This window comes from Lingula anatina, chromosome 10, assembly GCF_051362555.1.
Source record: "Lingula anatina isolate TDL-2025a chromosome 10, LinAna3.0, whole genome shotgun sequence".
NCBI lineage: Eukaryota > Metazoa > Brachiopoda > Lingulata > Lingulida > Lingulidae > Lingula > Lingula anatina.
In genome coordinates, this window is record NC_141776.1 from 14,663,226 (window position 1) to 14,682,120 (window position 18,895).

At 37.3% G+C, this 18,895-nt stretch overlaps 2 protein-coding genes across 2 annotated transcripts; both read right to left on the bottom strand.

Moving 5' to 3' along the window:
- Positions 1 to 10: 10 nt before the first annotated feature.
- On the bottom strand, positions 11 to 7,036 carry LOC106174722 (sodium/potassium-transporting ATPase subunit beta). Its single transcript, XM_013556394.2, has 6 exons — positions 6,347 to 7,036; positions 2,509 to 2,652; positions 2,009 to 2,119; positions 1,496 to 1,665; positions 989 to 1,090; positions 11 to 784 (listed from the first exon to the last, which is right to left on the bottom strand). The coding sequence occupies exons 1-6, from the start codon at positions 6,510 to 6,512 to the stop codon at positions 524 to 526; spliced, it is 954 nt and encodes a 317-aa protein (XP_013411848.2). The 5' UTR covers positions 6,513 to 7,036; the 3' UTR covers positions 11 to 523.
- Positions 7,037 to 16,286: 9,250 nt separating this feature from the next.
- LOC106155343 (uncharacterized) lies at positions 16,287 to 17,794 on the bottom strand. Its single transcript, XM_013530137.1, has 2 exons — positions 17,459 to 17,794; positions 16,287 to 16,352 (listed from the first exon to the last, which is right to left on the bottom strand). The coding sequence occupies exons 1-2, from the start codon at positions 17,792 to 17,794 to the stop codon at positions 16,287 to 16,289; spliced, it is 402 nt and encodes a 133-aa protein (XP_013385591.1).
- Between the last annotated feature and the right edge of the window lie 1,101 nt (positions 17,795 to 18,895).

Sequence of the window (18,895 nt, forward strand, 5' to 3'; positions counted from 1 at the left end):
CCATTACATTTAATTACATTAAATTACGTTATATTATATTACATAACATAGCATTTCAAAAATGAAATGTTCAAATTGACCCATTTGCCATGTTAATACTTTATATATATATGCATTTTCTGTATACATATCCGATATCTTTAAACTGGAACTCAAATTCCCAAACAACACTGGCCATTTCCATAAGTTTGCATTATTTTGCCAATTATTCAGACAATATTCTGGCAAGGAAAATCCATCTTTATATTTACCGCACTGGTATCAGAGCAAGACATGCATACATTTCTACTGTGTCCTCTCCAGGGAGGCGACAGCGTTAACGTGCACTAAGAGCCAAAAAATGACCATTTTTAACCACTCTGAGACGCATATGTGTATAAGGCTGAACTTTACACTTATTACTTTACTCTGAAATGGTATTGTTTTCACTGGACACCGATACTTCTTGGCAAAAAAAAAAAAAAAAATAAATAAATAAATAAATAAATAAATAAATATAAAAAAGGCTCAGCCATCTTGTTATTTAATGAGGTAATCTCCCGTCCACGAGAATCTCGAACTTTGCGACTCCCGCCAACCAGAGAGGATCTAAGTTATGCTCTATATTTTTAGCCCACGCTTTACACACAATACGTAGAAGAACGTTATTTGTGGGGCGCTCAAAGTGGACGGCGACGAGCGGTGAACGATACCCAAGCTGGTTGAGATAAGGGAAGTAATAATTGGGGAAGCCTTCTTCTGGATAATATGCTATTGGTCCCATGTTTTCCTTATCTGTGTCCGTCTGGAATATACGTGAGAAACAGATTAATTTTATTGAGCCTATATATGAAATGCCCAATATACAAAATGTAAGATAGGAGACGCTTGTACATAACATTCATATCTCTTTGAGATTACCAATAAAACCCACCTTGAGAAGTGGTAACAGAAGTGTTTATTTAACTTATCTGAGTTAAAAAAATAGATATGAAACCACGCGACTTACATCTCCTTCACACGTGACCCCCACGTGATCTGGCCTCCATCTGTCTCCTAGTTCCGGTGGCCGCGTGTTGTTGTCGTAAGGTTCAGGTTCCCAGCCATACAACTGTTATCGGATACAGATCGGTTAATTTTGAGGCAAAATGTAAATGCATTCTTTTTTCAATTAAGAATTAAGGTTAAATCAATTCAACTCAATATTTTGCGTAAAAAACTGCGTAGCTGCATGCAATACAAAATTAGAAAATGTAAAAATGTAATATTACTTGTAGAAACACATATGTCGCCTGCCTATTTTTCTGTTTCTTTTTCATAAAATAATTTAATTAATTAATAAACGAAAGATAAAAATAAATAAATACAATGTAAACACGATGCCTGATATATGCCAAAATATGAAATGTGAGTGATTATAATATTTTAAGCGAATTTTACCTTATTTATGATAGGTATAAATAGTATTCCGGTTAAACGGTTGTTTACGTCCGGAATTAATTAATTTAAACCTTACCTTATTTAATTTTAAAATCACACATGGCTCCCCGTCATTATATCCGTACTCTTCCTTCCATATACAGGGTCCCAGAAGATCCAAATTGAAAGTACAGACTTTCTCTCGGGGCCTGACACCGTAACCACACTGGATATAGTTTCGGCCGTCCTGGTTTTGGTTCTCGTATTCTGAAAATGTCATGTTATTTCAAAGTTAGTTTTACTATGTTAATCGTAATTGAGTTCACTTTTTCACAAAAGGAAATGATTGAAAGAATCCATTTAAAATGTTATTAAATACCGGGACTGATGAATATTGCTTTTCAAACCTAAAAGAAATCTTAAATGGCATTTTTTTACCTTACGGAGGTACACAGTAAAATTTATTTTTTATTTTATTATCCCATTCATAATTCATACATACTGTTATTCCTGCAATAATGATTATTAAACTTTATAAGACGTATCTAAATCTATTCACCAGAAAATGATATGTTGAACAAAATAACCATTCTTAAGTTAACAGACTTACGTATCAAATGTGCCCGGATGTTGGCAATTATTGGTGCAAAAGACTGCTTATCTCCTTGAACGAAGTAGATCATTGTTGACTTGGCCCAAGGCATTGGGCGAAAACTCAATCCTGAAAAAAATGCTTTATTAGTTCACTGTCAACGCACATCCGATTATTTCAATAGTAACCTCTTGACAGAATGGCGTTGCGGTGAACAACTTATTGCTTCATTAAACGCACACTATTGGAAATGTGTGCTTTTCACGTGTTTATACGAAAGCTAATAGAACAGGTTCCAAATACAAATTTTAATCGGCTGTCGTAAGACTGAATACAGACTCTCACTCTCTCTCTCTCTCTCTCTCTCACACACACACACACACACAGACACTTTACAGTGCATTTGTGCCTCGTTAAGTTAGTCACCCGTTGCGTTTTTCAGCTGTGTTTTGGACCCGAATCGCCTAAAGTCTTTTAATTTTAATATTTAAAAATATTTCTATAGAATTTCAACTCACCGGGATTATTTCCTATTGCTCCAGCATTGCCATAGACCATGGGCGATCTCTTGTCTATATAATAGACAAATGTCACTGCCAAGCACGCCCCGAAGAAGACAAGTATACTTGTATAGAACACTGTGTAGAAGATTGCGCATAACGCTGTAAAGATGCAGAAAAACTTTTTTGACATTTTGACAATTGTGTGTTTTCAATCTGAATGAAATAAAAATAAAGTCACTGTATAGAAGCACTTGAAATATTACCAACTTTACACTGTTCATATATATATATATATATATATATATATATATATATATATATATATATATATATATATATATATATATAAACTGGTGAAGTGGCCATTGCGGGCTGGAAGCTTTCTGGAACTAGCCTTTACCGAGTCGGTGATATCACAACGTGTTTCTAAAAAGTCACATCTGACACACCCAGCTCCCCGCCTCACCAAAACCTAAAATATGGCCGACCCACTCAGAAGCTTGTGGCATAATCTCCTAATACACACTGAATAGATTTCCCGCGGGGATTAAGGGGTGAGCTTTCAAGTGGGTCGGCCATATTTGATCCTCAGATCTGTTAGTCCTCGGATGAACTTTGGATGTAAATGCAGCCATATATGTAGGTAACCGCGGTTACTTATCCCCATGTGCAGTCGCCATGACTTTGCATGCTTTCTGAGACTCAGGGTGACATATGAAAGTGAAGCCAATAACATATAAAATCTTGGGGAGGGATAATTATTATCCTGTGTTTTTAACATATTTAAAGGGTGCCACTACTAACAGAGTTATCGTTTAATTAGTCTATGACCTCATTCAGAACAGTGAACTAACTAGTCCGAGGGTCAAATATGGCGGACCCACTTGAATACTTCCCCACGGGGAATAATTTATTCAGTATCTATTAGCGGATTAGACGGCAAGCTTTGTAGTGGGTCACCATTTTTGACTCTCAGACTAGTTAGTCCTTGGTTCTGAATGCAGCCTATATGAATACCTTTTTCGGAGACAGTAACGCGTGTTATAGATCACTGCATTGAAGAAAAAAAAACAATGGTCCGCATCGGGTCCTCTCCCTTTTTACGCCATGACTTGCTCACTTGGGTAAAATTTACCGATCTGTTCACTACCAAGGTGATCTGCAGACTAACTGATCCTTGGATCAAATATGGCCGACCCACTTGAAAGCTTGCCCCGTTATTCCCGCGGGGAATCCATTAGGTAAGCTTTCAAGTGGGTCGGCCATATTTAATCCACCTTTCTGTTAGCCTGCGGATCAACCTTTTTTCGTGAATGGGGCCTATGTCAACGTATGCGATGCACACAAATACGTGATAACTTTATCTGTTCTTAATATTAAATCACCTGAGTAAATAAAGAAAACAAACAAATAGTCGGTAACTTAATGAGAAGCGAGAATTTATCATCTGGATGATTAGATAAATATGAATGAAGTATATAGAGCGTTTATATTCAGTGTACACATACGCTGGATTTGGTCCAAGCGTATCTTTCATGCCTATCCTTTATTTTGTGAGATGTTTATACTTAAGTTACCCTCTCATTCAAGATTACGTTGTATCATGGTATTTGTTGCGTATATTACAGTGTCTGCTACTCATATTTTGAATAATCTACAATACCTACATTATACATAAAATATGACAAGGCACGACATGGGCAGATTTATCAAATTGAAAAAACATGAACAACAAAACCACTGTAGTGTTCATTCGTTTGAATACAAAGGGGGTGAAAAGCATTTCACGCATCATATGCAACATCAACGAGTTTTTTAACGTTTAAATTAAGGAAGTGCAAGGAAAAGAATTGATCAAACAAAATCACACCGAGATCATGGGGACATTTTGGATGTCACATTTAGCGAGGAAGCCAGCAAAACATGTTGAGTAATCTCAGGCTAGATAAGAGCTGGAAGACACCAATTTCATACGTAATAATGATCGATTTTCCACAACCTATACAGATAGTTTATTCCATGTCTATGAGTAGTTGTGGCATGCCTATGGACTTATACTGATAATTTATTCCATGAAATAAGTACGTGCAGTGTTCAGTTATTGTTTAGAAATGCCCCATATTGTTATAAACAATAAACTTCCAGGCACTGGTAACTGAACGATGGTTCAAAATTTGTTGTTGAAGGGTTTGTGTGAGTTTATATGTTAGAATGACGTAACACGCAGCGTCTTAATCGTCAACTGGAAATTAATCTTATCAGAAGAACGCGCACACTACTGGCAGGATGGTGTACGGAATGAAGGGCCATTCAGAATAGATGATCCGAGTACTAACTGATCCGCCGACTAAATATGGCCGACTCCATTTAAGAAGCGATACCGTTGATCCCATGATGGTCTCCTCGCCTCCACACGCGCCGTCGCTGCAGGGGCCTAGAAATTAAACCTCGGAGCCGAGATTAATTCCGTTTAATGGGGCTTGTGGAGGCGGGGAGACCATCGGGAATCAGCGTCATTGCTTTTGAAGTGTGGTCGGCCATATTTAGTCGGCAAATCATGATCAGTTACTACTCGGATCATCTATTTTGAATTGCCCCTGAGAGAGAGAGAGAGGGAGAGAGAGAGAACACATTCCAATTATCCCCATCCCGACCTAGAGCCCCGACACCCTCACCCACACCACTCAAAAAGTACAAAAGTGTACTATTCAACGTGTATATTACCTTTTGACCGTGACATATACCTTTTGGAAGAATTTTAATGTATGGGTGCGCTTAAATCACCATGGTAACAATCACATGACTTCACTTTTTGCCAGTCATATGTCTAAATTTAAACGTATTTTTAATGATTATAAAGGTATTTATGGCTTACCTAAGAGATTACATTTAAGTGAAAAGGTCAGATCAATTCTTGCGATATAACGAGGGAGCGTGAACAGACAGCCAGATGTCATAACCCGACCAACACGCCCAAGTGGGGCCAATAAGGGTAACCGTTTGGCTGGTTTGGTTTCTTTTATGGGCACCACACGGCCCCATATTGGTTCTCTATAGCTCTTTATCAAATTGAAAAAAAGATATTCGGGCAATACCACAGGAACATATGGTAGAGTTGCAGGCGGAAGATGATGTTTGAGAAAGTGCTACAAACACACGGTTTCATGTTATATGTACTGCCTGTGGAACTCATCTACACGCTGACAGAAGGAAAAATAAGACAACTTTGATGGGACGATCGAAAGGAGGGCAAGAATAATATTCTATACGGATAAAAAATAATATATATATTTTAAAGATTTGTTGGGGCAAACCCCCCCCCCCTGCTCCGAGCGCGTATGAGCAGGCTCGCCTGGTTGTTAAGTAGTGCAATCCTGCTTGCCTCATGCAGGTCTCAATTCTGACCACTGGTCAAGTCAAACCTTTTATTTAAAGCCGTAGAGCAAATTATTGGATATTTTTTCACGCTCAACATAAGGTAGATATCGGAGGTTCCATTTTATAGCGAGAATCCAGAGGGAAATATCCAAGAGAAAATGTTCCAGAGAGAGCCTTGCATTCTACCAGAAGAGTGTGCCTTCATAAATTCACTCAGATTGGTAAGATACATATTTGTGCCTGATATAAGCCTTCCTTTTACGCCCATCAAAAGGCAGCAGCAGTATATCATATACATATTTCAAATGTTTAACATAACACAAAATATAATCTCACCCTGACATCTGTGCTATCATAGTATTACTTTTAGTATACATTTTAACAAGCATACGTACAGGACAAAGAAAATGTACATTTGAAATTATTTTCTACTTCCCTTTTTTTAACGCGATGAAAAAATATACTATGTCCTTACCCCAATGTGATGGCGTCTTTCCAAGAAATTTTCGGGTTTTAGGGTCCCATACTTCATTTTTGATCCTGGAGGCTTTAGCTGCCAGGCCTCTTTTCAGAGCAGAATGTCCAGTTTGTCCGCTCTGGTAGGGGTGAACCGTTCCTATAAACCGCCTCTCCGTTACCATTATGCCAAGAGCTAAATTACCTCCACGAACGAAAAGGCCGTTTAAGAACACGTTTACGAAGAATTTGATCTGCGTCAGTCGCAACTATGCGAACTCAAACCTACTCAAAACTTCCGCATGCTTTGTAAGGTGAATACCTTTAGAAATAAAAAACCCTAAAGTGCTGACAAATAATACAATATTGGTTATCCTTTTCAACGCGGTGATCTATAGTGTTACTTGTACAGAAATAAGTTCGTCGTTATCTCCAAGAGTAAACCTTAAGACTAGGTCGTTGTGTCTTCGTGTCACCTTACCATTGTGCACGAGTCAAATTACCTCCAATAACGATAGGGCCGTGAAAAAACAGCTTTTTGAACAACTTGACCTGCGGCACTTGCAGCTATGCGATCACAAACCGATTCAAAACTTCCTTATGTTTTGTAAGGTAAACAGCTTCAGAAAAAAATAAATACCTAAAGCACTCGCACGTTGCACAATATTGATGATCCTCTTAAACGCAATGATCTTTAGTGCTACTTGTTCAGAATTAAGGATGCGTACAGGGGGTGCCGGGAACATGGATATCTTCTTAACCGATCAAGACACACCAATATGTTGCGTATCAATAAAAAGGCTTATTTCAACAACTATTCATTCAATATCATTATTTTATTACGTGATGGTTACTCAAGGAGATATAAGGCTTAACAGGTTTTCTCAAAGAAAGATTTAGACCAACGTCAAAACTAATTGGAACCTTTAACTTATGAAAGATTGAATTTATTCGTTTTACAGCATTTTCCTGGGATTTCATAATATAAGCTCTGTTTTCAAAGTGCCAGTGTTTCAGTCATGGTAGAGGATATCGTTGAAGTGGTAATTTTTATGAATTAGATATCTTTATTAATTAAATTCATATCAGGAATTTGAGACACGTTTGTCGATGCCAAAGGGGGCTAACGAACAATGCTGCTTACACGCGTGTACGTGAGGCAGACTTTTAGTTTCTAAGGTATAAAATTAGGCTAAGAAACCACATTAACCATTACTAAAAAAATGACGATATGAAATGAACAGCTGCTGAAATAAGCGTTTTATTGCCATACAACTTTTTGGTATATCAGTTAAGAAGAAGCCATTTTTCTGGAACCCCCTATACGCGACCTGAAGTTCGACGTTGTCTCAACTGTGTCTTCGTGTCACACTACATATCAATTATCTCTGTTGTTACCGTAGACTCAAACTAACTATATTAGGTAACGTTTGAGGTCTGCGCTGTATCACCTTAAACAGAGGACTCGTTGGGGAATCCCTTTTCCCAATGTCTGTTATACATATAGTTGAACATATTGTGCTCGCTCATTTACATTATCAAACACAAATCCGAGGGTATATTTCGCTGATAAAGGTTTTAATGGGATTTTAATAATAAGAATATACAGCCTGACCTAGCCTCCTTCTTCTGTAGCAAAAAAAAAAAAAAAAAAAAAAAAAAAAAAAAACTGCTATTTGAATTATGGAAAGTGAAGCAACTTCAGTTCATGTCGATCACCAATCATCACAATAAGTATCGTAATACTGTTATCAAACTTAAAAAGCATTTTAATCAAGTCATTGATGATTGCTTTAACATTAATGGCCACTGAAACCTGGTAACATGACGAAGTCTTTAACTTTTGCTGTTATGCTAGGTAGTAAATACAACTCTGCTATAATCCTTTATATTATTCATTAACTACTTCCTAGTTGGTTCCCGCGCCGCTCTCTTTTCATTTCTATTTCTACATCATTCAATCTATAGCGGCCTTATCTCTGTTTACATTACCCGCTGTTGCATAAATATCATAAGAGCATGTCAATCAACTCAGTTACTCTACAAAACACTCATCGCTCCTCACGCACTTGTGGCTGTCAATAACAAACATTACACACAATTGGGGCCATCAACATCATGTTGCTGAAACTTACTGAAAATCACTTGACTCGAATATTAAAAGAAATTTGAGGTTCACCTAAGGTATAAACTTGAAAAATATACGAGCATTTAAGTAATAAAAATGCGCTTATTGTGTCTTCAAGGAATGTGTTCTTTATTTTTTAGCCAAATTAATTACCTCTTTACTCTTACCCATTGTCCGAAAAGGAATCTCAATTTTAAAAAAATAACATAAACACCTGAAAACCTCCATTTGTAGACCCTAAAATATGGTGACATTGTTTCTAATCCCTCCCCAGCAAGACTGTGCTAATCGCGTGAGCAATTGTCATCCGTACGAAGCCAACTTTGCGAAGATGAATTTGTACTTATCTTATAGTACTACAGGTGACAATAACGACGACCTAGAGCTTTCAAACATTTGTTCACTAACTGACTTTTCATACAAATTCGCACGTATTTATACTTTATTTCTCCGTACTGATCATGCATTTAGTTGTTTTCTTTCCATTGTCTTTGCGTGATTACAAGGAATTTTTCATTCTCATGTCGCATTCCTCCATTCAACATTTCCTTATTAGGTAATTTCTAAGAGACTTGTTTTCAATTAAAAGTATTTAAAGTATTATTTGAATTACTCATGCTTGGACCATATCCATGTTTGGTTTGTTTGTGTTTAATACGTGGCAGAAACTTGCAAATCTATTGAAAAATTAATCAATCAAATCAATCTATATGTGACTTTGACATGTTCCATCTTTTTTTACCACGAAAACAATTTTTACACTTGTTGACTCTTAATGAAATTTAACTTACACTCAATAACTCCTTATCATTTTAATCATTTGATTCTTCTTAAATAATCACCAGCAATTAATGAAAGTGTAAGCAATTAACTTAACAACACTATAAAACGACGGTTTTCTTTGTTTTATCACTTTCTGAAGTACAAGCATGCGTCTTCAACTGAATGAGATAAAAACTATCAAAAGTGTGATATCTTTGGTAAACGTCACATCGATATGACACCAGTGCATGTATGTCACGCTTCCCCCCCCCTCCCCCCCTCTAAGCTGAGAAATGCACGCACGCGACAGGTGCAAGGCTCCCAAGAGTACAAGGGGAATAACACCCTCCGGTACACACGACCTTTTCACAGCGAGCGGTAGACTTAAATGATCCGGTCAAGTGTGTCAGGTTCAAACGTATTAAGCTACGGGAGGCTTAACTCCGTTTAACAAGAATTCAACAAATTAGTTTTCAAGTGCCTTAATTTTTCAAAACGTTTTATTAGATTTACAAAATAAATTATACGACAGCACTAAACTGAAATACTGCTATCACATGCACACACACGCACACACGCGCGCGCGGGCACGCACGCACGCACACACACTTGTACATTCACGTGTAGACATACATTTCAAAAAGTACTTAATAACATTCCAATGCCGAGGCATAATACAAATATATATCTTAACACTGCAAAACATGGATACGTACATCTTACAAACAGATAATATAACATTACAAAACATAAGCACATCAGTTACAAATATTAAGATCATGCACTACATAGACACATCTTTAGACTAATATGATGACATTGCAATTCATTATGCACATCACAAACAAATGTCATGACACTGTCGTACGTGCCAGTTGGCACATTGTACAAACAAACCCACATGTATGACATTGAAATGTAAACGCACATCACAGACAGGTATTTGGACTTGGTTTACACGGTCACAAAGTTTTTATTAATATGGTAACACTGAAGTATGTAGGGTCATCATTACCTTGCTAAAAATTTGTTTACATTGCGGTACATTGTAGGAACAGTAGGGACATATAAAAACATAAAACATAAAAAAATTAAGAACATGTTTGCAACACATAAAAACATTGTTTACATTGCGGTACATGCACTTGTAGGAACAGTAGGGACACATAAAAACATAAAATCTAAAAACATAAGAACTTGTTTGCAAAACATAAAAACATTGTTTACATGGGCACGCAAAGTAAACCACATATATGAATCAGCAAAATACTTTAACCCTGGAATAACAGAACAGTATACAAACACTTTATAGTATTAGCTATGTATAGCGTAAAACGTTTTACACAAGCATGTACATATAGGCCTACTCATACATGTAGTTTACAAACACCCATATAAGACATTGCGCTATATATAGTACACTGAGATACATCATCTGTACCTTTCAAAAGTTAAGAAAAAATGTCCAGATATGTATTTTACTCACTTTTTTTTTTTTTTTTTTGGGGGGGGGGGGGTGAGAGTAAGCAGAGAGAGAGGGTGGTCAAACGTTGTTGTGTTCGTTGGAACATATCGCTAATATTTTATCAATGTTTAGCAAAATTGGTCGTAAGGTTTTTTCGAGTGTATACAGCTAATTTATTTCTGTAATATCATAAAAGTGTGTAAGGCCATCCAAGTATGGACCTGGATTGATGCTTTATAGTAGTTAAACTGCCGATGTAAACTACTTAGCTGTCGATCTCTTGTCTACCGCTCTATATTGTTAATTTTTTGCTTGTCAAGGACGCACATGTAACAAGACATTAATGCTAGTGATGAAAGAAAATTTTATCTCTAGATTAAGAGGTGTTACAAGATTAACTAACCATGGATTGACATATGGTCGAATTTACTTAAACACAATGACGCCTTTATTTATTTATTATTATTATTTATTTATTTGTTTATTTATTTATTTATTTATTTATTTATTTTTTGATGCGCCATCCTCGCTACACACACACAGTCAACCGCGGAGAGCTGAAGAGCTGTCCAAGAAATACTTGTCCACCAATTAATTATTTCAACATTCATAATTTTCCCAGCACTGGCCTTACTATTGGTCATATATCTAAGGCCCTATTATACACACATACGTATATTGTTGGTAGTGTTCAGCAGAAAAAAAAGGCGTACAAGTGAAATATAACTTGGGTATATCAAAGAATATATTGCAGTAGGTGAGACCGATGTGGAGAGATTGGATTGCGGTAGATGTGACCTACAACGCGCTTTACAAATTGTGGTCCAAGTAGGAACAGTAGGCCCAGCCAACCATTCCATTGCAACTGATTCTCGTTAACTACAAGGCAATGTGATATATTTTGATAAGATTTTTTTCCTTTTGTGATGTAAGATAAGATACTCTTTTCCATATAAGAGACCAATGCCTTACATTACGCTTTAATGAACAGGTGTTGTGTGTGTGTGTGTTGGGGGGGGGGGGGGGGGGAGAACGGCTCATCCTTGACGGTTTGACTATTACTTTAAAGAGCGGACTTACAGATCCACGGATCAAATATGGCCGACCCACTTGAATGATTGTTGGGTAATCCCCGCGGGGAATCTATTCAGTGTCTATCCGGGAATTAAGAGGCAAATTTTTAGTGGGTCGCCATATTTGATCCGAAGAACTGTTAGTCCGCTGTTCGGAATGCGCTTAATCTTAAAAAGCAGGAATTTCCCATCTAGGATTGCATGTGGTTTGAACTTAGTATCCCGCTGATGTTCTACAATAGATAAAATAGCCCCTTATTTAACTTTTGGGCGTGCCCACAGAAGCCTTAAATTCACTCATGTATTAACTAGAAGAAGCTGTGTCCATCGGCTCAAAAATGAATAATCAGATATATTCTTATAAATCTCACCACATGATATCACCTGGCTTCACCTACGCGTCACGGCATAACCGGTATTAGTGTTCTTGTTCATACCACACAACGGATCAATTTTGATGAGAAAGATTTTGTTTATTTCCCGTCTCACATGACGCCGTGTCAACATCACGCATTTCTTCCTAGGCGTCACGAATTGTGAAGCTTTTATCTGTCTAGGTTTTGTAACCAAAAGACGTTGTGTAAACTGTCAATCCCTTTGTAAATAATGAATAGGTTTTGGGTTTCCAAGATTTTGTGAAGTTACTTGTTAGTGATATCACAATTTTTTTACCTTTGAAAATAATTAGTACCAGTGGCAAAGCTCATTGTGAAAAGTTAATGTAGAACCTACTCAATTGCGAGAAATTAGCTGCACTGCTAAAATTTGCGCTGTAAAGGATTTCCAGGACTCATTTACCGTGTCTCGAGAGGCGTTACAGGATATACACATATAAATATAATACAGGTAATTGGCACCACGTAAGTGTGAGAATGTGAACCGCTATGATGGACAAAAAGATGGAAGAAACCGCAACATTCGTCTTCTTGTAAAACCCTTTACATTTACTTCCATCTTGCCAACTGTGGGCAACATCAAGGACTCGGTCGGTGGGTTGCTTTGTCTTCGTAATAGAAGTAGCTTATTTTGATTCACGTATCGTGATAACAGGCCGGGAATGAACGCATGCTCTCTTTCCTGTTTTTGTTTACCCTTCTTCTTTTTTTTATTGCATTGATGAGCCGTCTGATTTTCCAGGTTTGCAGATCAAAAAGAACCTTGGAAGAAATCTGATGCGTTCATTAGTGATATGTAGCGTTAATAAGAAGCATAAGCCGTTTGTGGCGCTAAGAGGATTTGATGACAAGTCTGGTAAAGAAAATAATCTTGGCCTTGATTTGGATATAATCCTACAGGTAAATCTACATGGCACCGTCTTTGAATGTGATGTAATCTATGAGACATTTCTGGGAGACATACCCCCGGTATGAACACAAAACCCAATCAATCCCATGACTTTGTCGAAAAAGGTTCTAAATAGTTTAATCGTCATAAGCAACCAAGTCGCACCAAGGGTGAGAAGGGCTGAAAATGATAGCCAGCTATTTAGAAGGTCATAAAGATAAGAGATAAAAAAGACAATAAAGAGTGATGATGATTTAAATTGATTCCCCCACCCACTCTCTTTCTCGCTCTTTCTCTAGCTGTGTGTGTGTGTGTGTGTGTGTGTGTGTGTGTGTGAAGGAGAGAGAGAGAGAGAGAGAGAGAGAGAGAGAGTAAACTGACAAAAGCCATTTTCAAATTCCCACATGATGCTTAATTCCGATTATAAATTAAGTGTGCAAACTAAGGCCTTCAGTTTCACCGAATTCGTCAAATATTTTCCTGGTTGCAACATGCAACATAAAGGTTATTGAATTTGTCACAAAAGGATAGAGTTACTAACGAACATGACAGGCTGTAAGGAAATAATGATAAATACCTCAGATAACAACTACGTCAAGAAACGTGTAATTGGCTTCCATCAGTCACAAGTTACAAATCATTGTTCCTTCAAGCAACTTTTAACCTTGCAAGATGATTAGAAAACAACAGCTGTTTTGCTTAAATCTAGTTGGCTTTGCAGATGTCTCAAATCCTAACAAACACATTACATATATTGGAATTGCCATTCCTGGAAATTTAGACAACACTGCCAATGACTTTGCTGCCAATTACAAAAACATGTAACTGGAAATTCGACATGACAGATTCCTTTGATTAAGAAACAGCCTCCAGCAAACAAATCAGAGAACTCAATCACTTTCTTGATTCCAATGTTTTCTTCTTTTTATAGACGGTGTTGAGTCTACATGCACAGTGGCTATTATACACTTGATTCCTTCATATGTCGAATAATAATTACTATTGTAATTTAATTATCCCATTTAGATTATCTCTTTGATAAAGTTCTGTCATTTAAATACGCTCAAACCTGGAAAAGTGTCAGCATGGGCCACTTTTCAAGAAACAAGTATCCTTTGTCAGATAAACATACCTAGAATAAATGGCCAGTTAAAAAATCTAACGAGCACAATTGATTGCTTGCAACACTGCCTATAATGGGATCAAGTACGAGGCGCCTTGCTTTAGAACAGAATTCATAAAACGCCTTAGCCAAAACTACTATGGTTCTTAGCCGACTGAGATGAGTCTCCGAAAGAACATCGGTCCTTTTTTCCTTTTACATGCCTTTCCTTAGCTTCTGCCCTGATCGAATTGAGATATATGATTAATTGAAAATTAATTGAAAATGGTTTTCCCTAACGGTTTTGAAAGTGTCTCATTTATGTTTGTCTTCTTCGTCTATTCTGACACTTCCTTTCTTAATGGCACTCTATGGCCGGATTCATAACCGAAGTTGATCCGCAGATAAACAGATCCGTGGATCAAATATGGCCGACCCACTTGAAAGTTTGCCGCATAACTCGCCTAAGAGCCATTGAATAGATTCCTCTCACTTTCAATTGGGACGACCATATTTCATCCGCGGATCTGTTAGTCCTCGATTCAATTTTGGTTGTAAATGCAGCCTTAAAAGGAGTGTCTTCTGATTTCACCGGTTTATTTTTTAAAGATTATCTGTTTATTCATTTGTTTATTCATTCACTCATTTGATATTTGAAACCGTTCTCAGACTACCGGGAATCCATAGTATATGACGGAGTTATACGTGACTAAGAGGCATGTCATCAGTGAATCCTTACAGTACGAGCTGGAAACCTTCTAATTACGTGTTATAACTTGATACTCGATGAAACAATACAGAGATCAAAACACGCAGTTCAATAGCATGCGCAAAGGTTTCAAACATGCTGAGACAAACAGGCTCTTTTCTTAGAAAGAGAGAAAAATATCGTCAGTCCTCGTCTGCCTTGTTAATTAAGAGAGAATTTATGTGATAGAAAAACAGTCCTCCCAGAAAAACTGACAAAGGTGATTATTTTTAATGTACTTGTGGGTATAAGAGGACCGCGTAATCACGTTGCGTATGCTGGTTTCGGTGCTAATACGTTCGACAGCAGTTTTAGCGACCATGATAATTGCACAGGTTGACAAAATAAAAACGGCACAATGTGAGCATGACCAAGAGATAATTTCTTTTTTGAACGAAATTTCTCCACACTTGCACAGTGTATGAGTATAAATTTAATTTTAATAACCCACCCGGAATATAGCTCTTTCAGAATATGTTTGGAATACGGTGTATTGCCTGGGCTGTTGGTGGAAAAATCTGTTTGGGCAGCTAGCCAAGGGCTTACATATGCAAGACATACGACCTGGTGCGCGTTACTTAAACCAACTGTGGTACTCCCCTAGAAACTAGATTAAAGTTTTCACTTTACAAAGATAAAATATCATGTTTTAAAAGGAGGTACTGTATTTGTTTCCCTTGCCCACACATTGTAACCTACAGCCCTGGATCCAGTTTTACAAATAAAAAAGTCAGTCCTTTGGTTTAATTGACTAGGATGTCCATGAGAGTGCTGTAACACTATTCCTGATAGGGTGAGACGTGTGTATGTGACCAGTAATGTTGGTAGCAAAGATGCTAGCCAGGGAACTTGACCGTGTGTGTGTGTGTGTGTGTGTGTGTGTGATATTGGTAGTCTATGGGGCTTGGTTGTATACGAATGAGAGATAGACTAATTTTTTCCTTTGAACACAATTTCGTGATCGATAAGCATTATGTCACTAACATGCTTTGTCCGAATTGTGTGCTAAACAGAGTGTGAAATGTATGAAAGACTCGCACAAATCATGCAGAAATGCAACACCGTCATGAATAAGAATCAGGCCAAAAAGGTCCCTAAATCGGAGTGAAATAAGCTGGTTTCATAACATAATTTCACTTCCAAATATACAATGACACAAAACGAAATAATATCCTTTGCAAAACCACAGTTTGCGTCAACAAGTCTGTTATTTAAAAAAATCCGTAAACATATAAACCAGAGAGGCTCAGGTGTCGCTTACGATTACGTAGATATATGTCCAAATGCCTCGTTTAAAAAAAATTACAAGCCGTTCAAAATGACAGCAGTAAAACTCCTGTTACACCGGGCTTGCGAGCTCTGCAGGTCACAAAATGGGTGTGAGCAAGGCTTAAGTATCACTCGAGCTCTTGCAATATTGGACAGAAATTTAATTTACCAAACGGAAGCATGTGTTCTTGTAGCTGAGAGGAAAGATAAATGAGAAAATGTCACTGGAGTTAGATGTAATTATGGGGTTATATGGAGGGAATATGTTGAAAAGAAGCAATATACTAACCACACAATGCAGAACCACACACGAAAATATAAATATGGTATCATATTTTCAGATAAGGTCACTAATTCGTGCTTCCAGCGAAAAGATTAATATTGTGTCAGATTATCTCATTTCAGCGAACTTTCCCAATAACCACATCCCTTCTCTTTAGTGGCACACCGTCTATCTTGCTACTTACACTTATCAGTTCTTTTTCGGTTATTCGTTAATGCCTGTTTTATTTTCTCTCTCTCTCTCTCTCTCTCTCTCTCTCTCTCTCTCTATATCAAAGAATTGCCATCAGTCTTCTCGAGCCTTGTGTCCATTTTGAGTGAAGTGTACATGATTATCCAAATATAGGGAAACCTTATTGGACAATGGAGCATCTAAGTATATTGGACTAACAAAGTCCTGCAAATATAGTTTGGTTTTATGCTGTTGATAGCCGTTGAAAGTCTTTGTTTTAGTTTATCACCTCTTACTTGGTAGTACAACATTCGACCTCACAATCAACCAATTTAGACCCATTCTATGTTAAATAATGTAATTTTGTTTTCATTCGGACAACATAGATCTATAATTTCTAGGTATAGACTCTTTACATATACTCCAACCAAGTGTTTGCGTTAATTTTTCACAAACGCGAAATAAAATCAACGCTGGAGAACATTGTACCAGTACAGTTAAGCGAAATTAATTAGTACGAACACTAAATTTGTTTCAGAGAAAAATAAAAACCGTTCACCCAGCTGTACTTAGTGTGGTGTCCAAGAAAATATTCTAATCAATAGAATCTCTGTTCGTCGCCCTTTGTTTGTAAACAAGTAATTGATCGGACTCTTACATAATAGAATGCATCTTAAACCAAACAAGCACGCACTATTTTTGAATGACATATATATATGTATTGGACACGCTCTAGAAATAACCAATAGTTCTACAGCTAAAAGTCGTCATCCTTATCATCATCATCATCATCAAAATAATAATAATAATAATAATAATAATAATTATCATTATTATTGATAGCACCCTCCGTAGTATGTGTGTTGTTTCGATGAGGACTATCTTCTGGACTTCGTGGATGTTGATGTTTCCAGGGATTTTGTCGGTGTATTTCTCTAATCCCTTCTTCACAAGTCCCAGAGCTCCAATGACCACAGGTATTGTTATGGTCTTTGTTCCCCACATTCTGTTGATCTCGATCTCCAGGTCCTTGTACTTTGACAGCTTTTCTGTTACCTTGACAGAGGTGTTGCGTTCTGATGGTATTGCCATGTCTATAAGGGTGCATACCTTGTTTCTCTTGTTCTTGATGACGATATCTGGTCTATTCGCTTTGATTTCTCTGTCGGTCTGTATGGGCATGTCCCATAGGATGGTGATCTCATCGTTCTCAGTGACTGCGTTGGGCTGATTATTATTATTATTATTATTATTATTATTATTATTATTATTATTATTTCTTAACTTATTTTGTGGCTGATTTAATTGCTGACTTCATCTTTGCTTCATCCCAATAATGTAGGTCTTGGATGGAGTGCTGAACAATACAGGGATCACCTATCCTTGACTCCAATTACGTCTCATTTCTCGTGTTGACTTATCTAGATTGATGGAAGACACGGCCAACGTCAAGAAAACAAATGGCGAGAGAAGTCTTCTTGATTCAGATTTCAATATTCATTTTGGTTGTCGTGCATGTTTTTAACAATCCCAACCGGTCATATTCAAACATATTAAAAGCATGGGTAAAGAGTACCCAGTAAACAGTTATACTGAATAACAGTTATGTAGATCAGGTGAAATTCCAATCACATTTCCAGAGCTGCAGTTGCCGCAATATCCTGGAGATTAAATTTTAGACGCAATGGAAAAATTATGCATTACTTTTTACTAGATGTTAAGTGTGTGTGTGTGTGTGTGTGTGTGTGTGTGTGTAGATTTCTGGCCCCTTGTGTGTGTGTGTCTGTGTGTGTGTGTGGAAAAGAGAGAGAGAGAGAGAGAAAGTATATGCACATTAACTATTTGACATTTTGACATACATATGATGTGTCCTTGCCATATCCTATCCAACGTCACCACGCAATTCATTAGCTCAATGCACTTCCCGAACGAAGAATATGACAAAGGACTAGCTAATAAGTGCTGTAAATCCATCTTTAGCGTTAATGTAATGTTCTTTTAAAACAGCGCGCTCCCACTCACGAAACAAAATGGCCTGCGATGTGTTATGTGCTCTTCTGGCAGTAATGAAACATTATGCAGGTTAGTCGCCATTCCAACCGAGTGCAAACTTTCCAACTACGCACCTCCACACCATGTATCCATACAGAAACAAAAAAAACACCTTGTTCTTTTGAGGGGATAAAGCCCCAAAGCACGAGGTACAATGAGAACGCTGGTACATGTAGTTTTGGTATTTGGTGAGCTTTTCGTTACACACTAAGATCGGGGCATAAGTAAGCT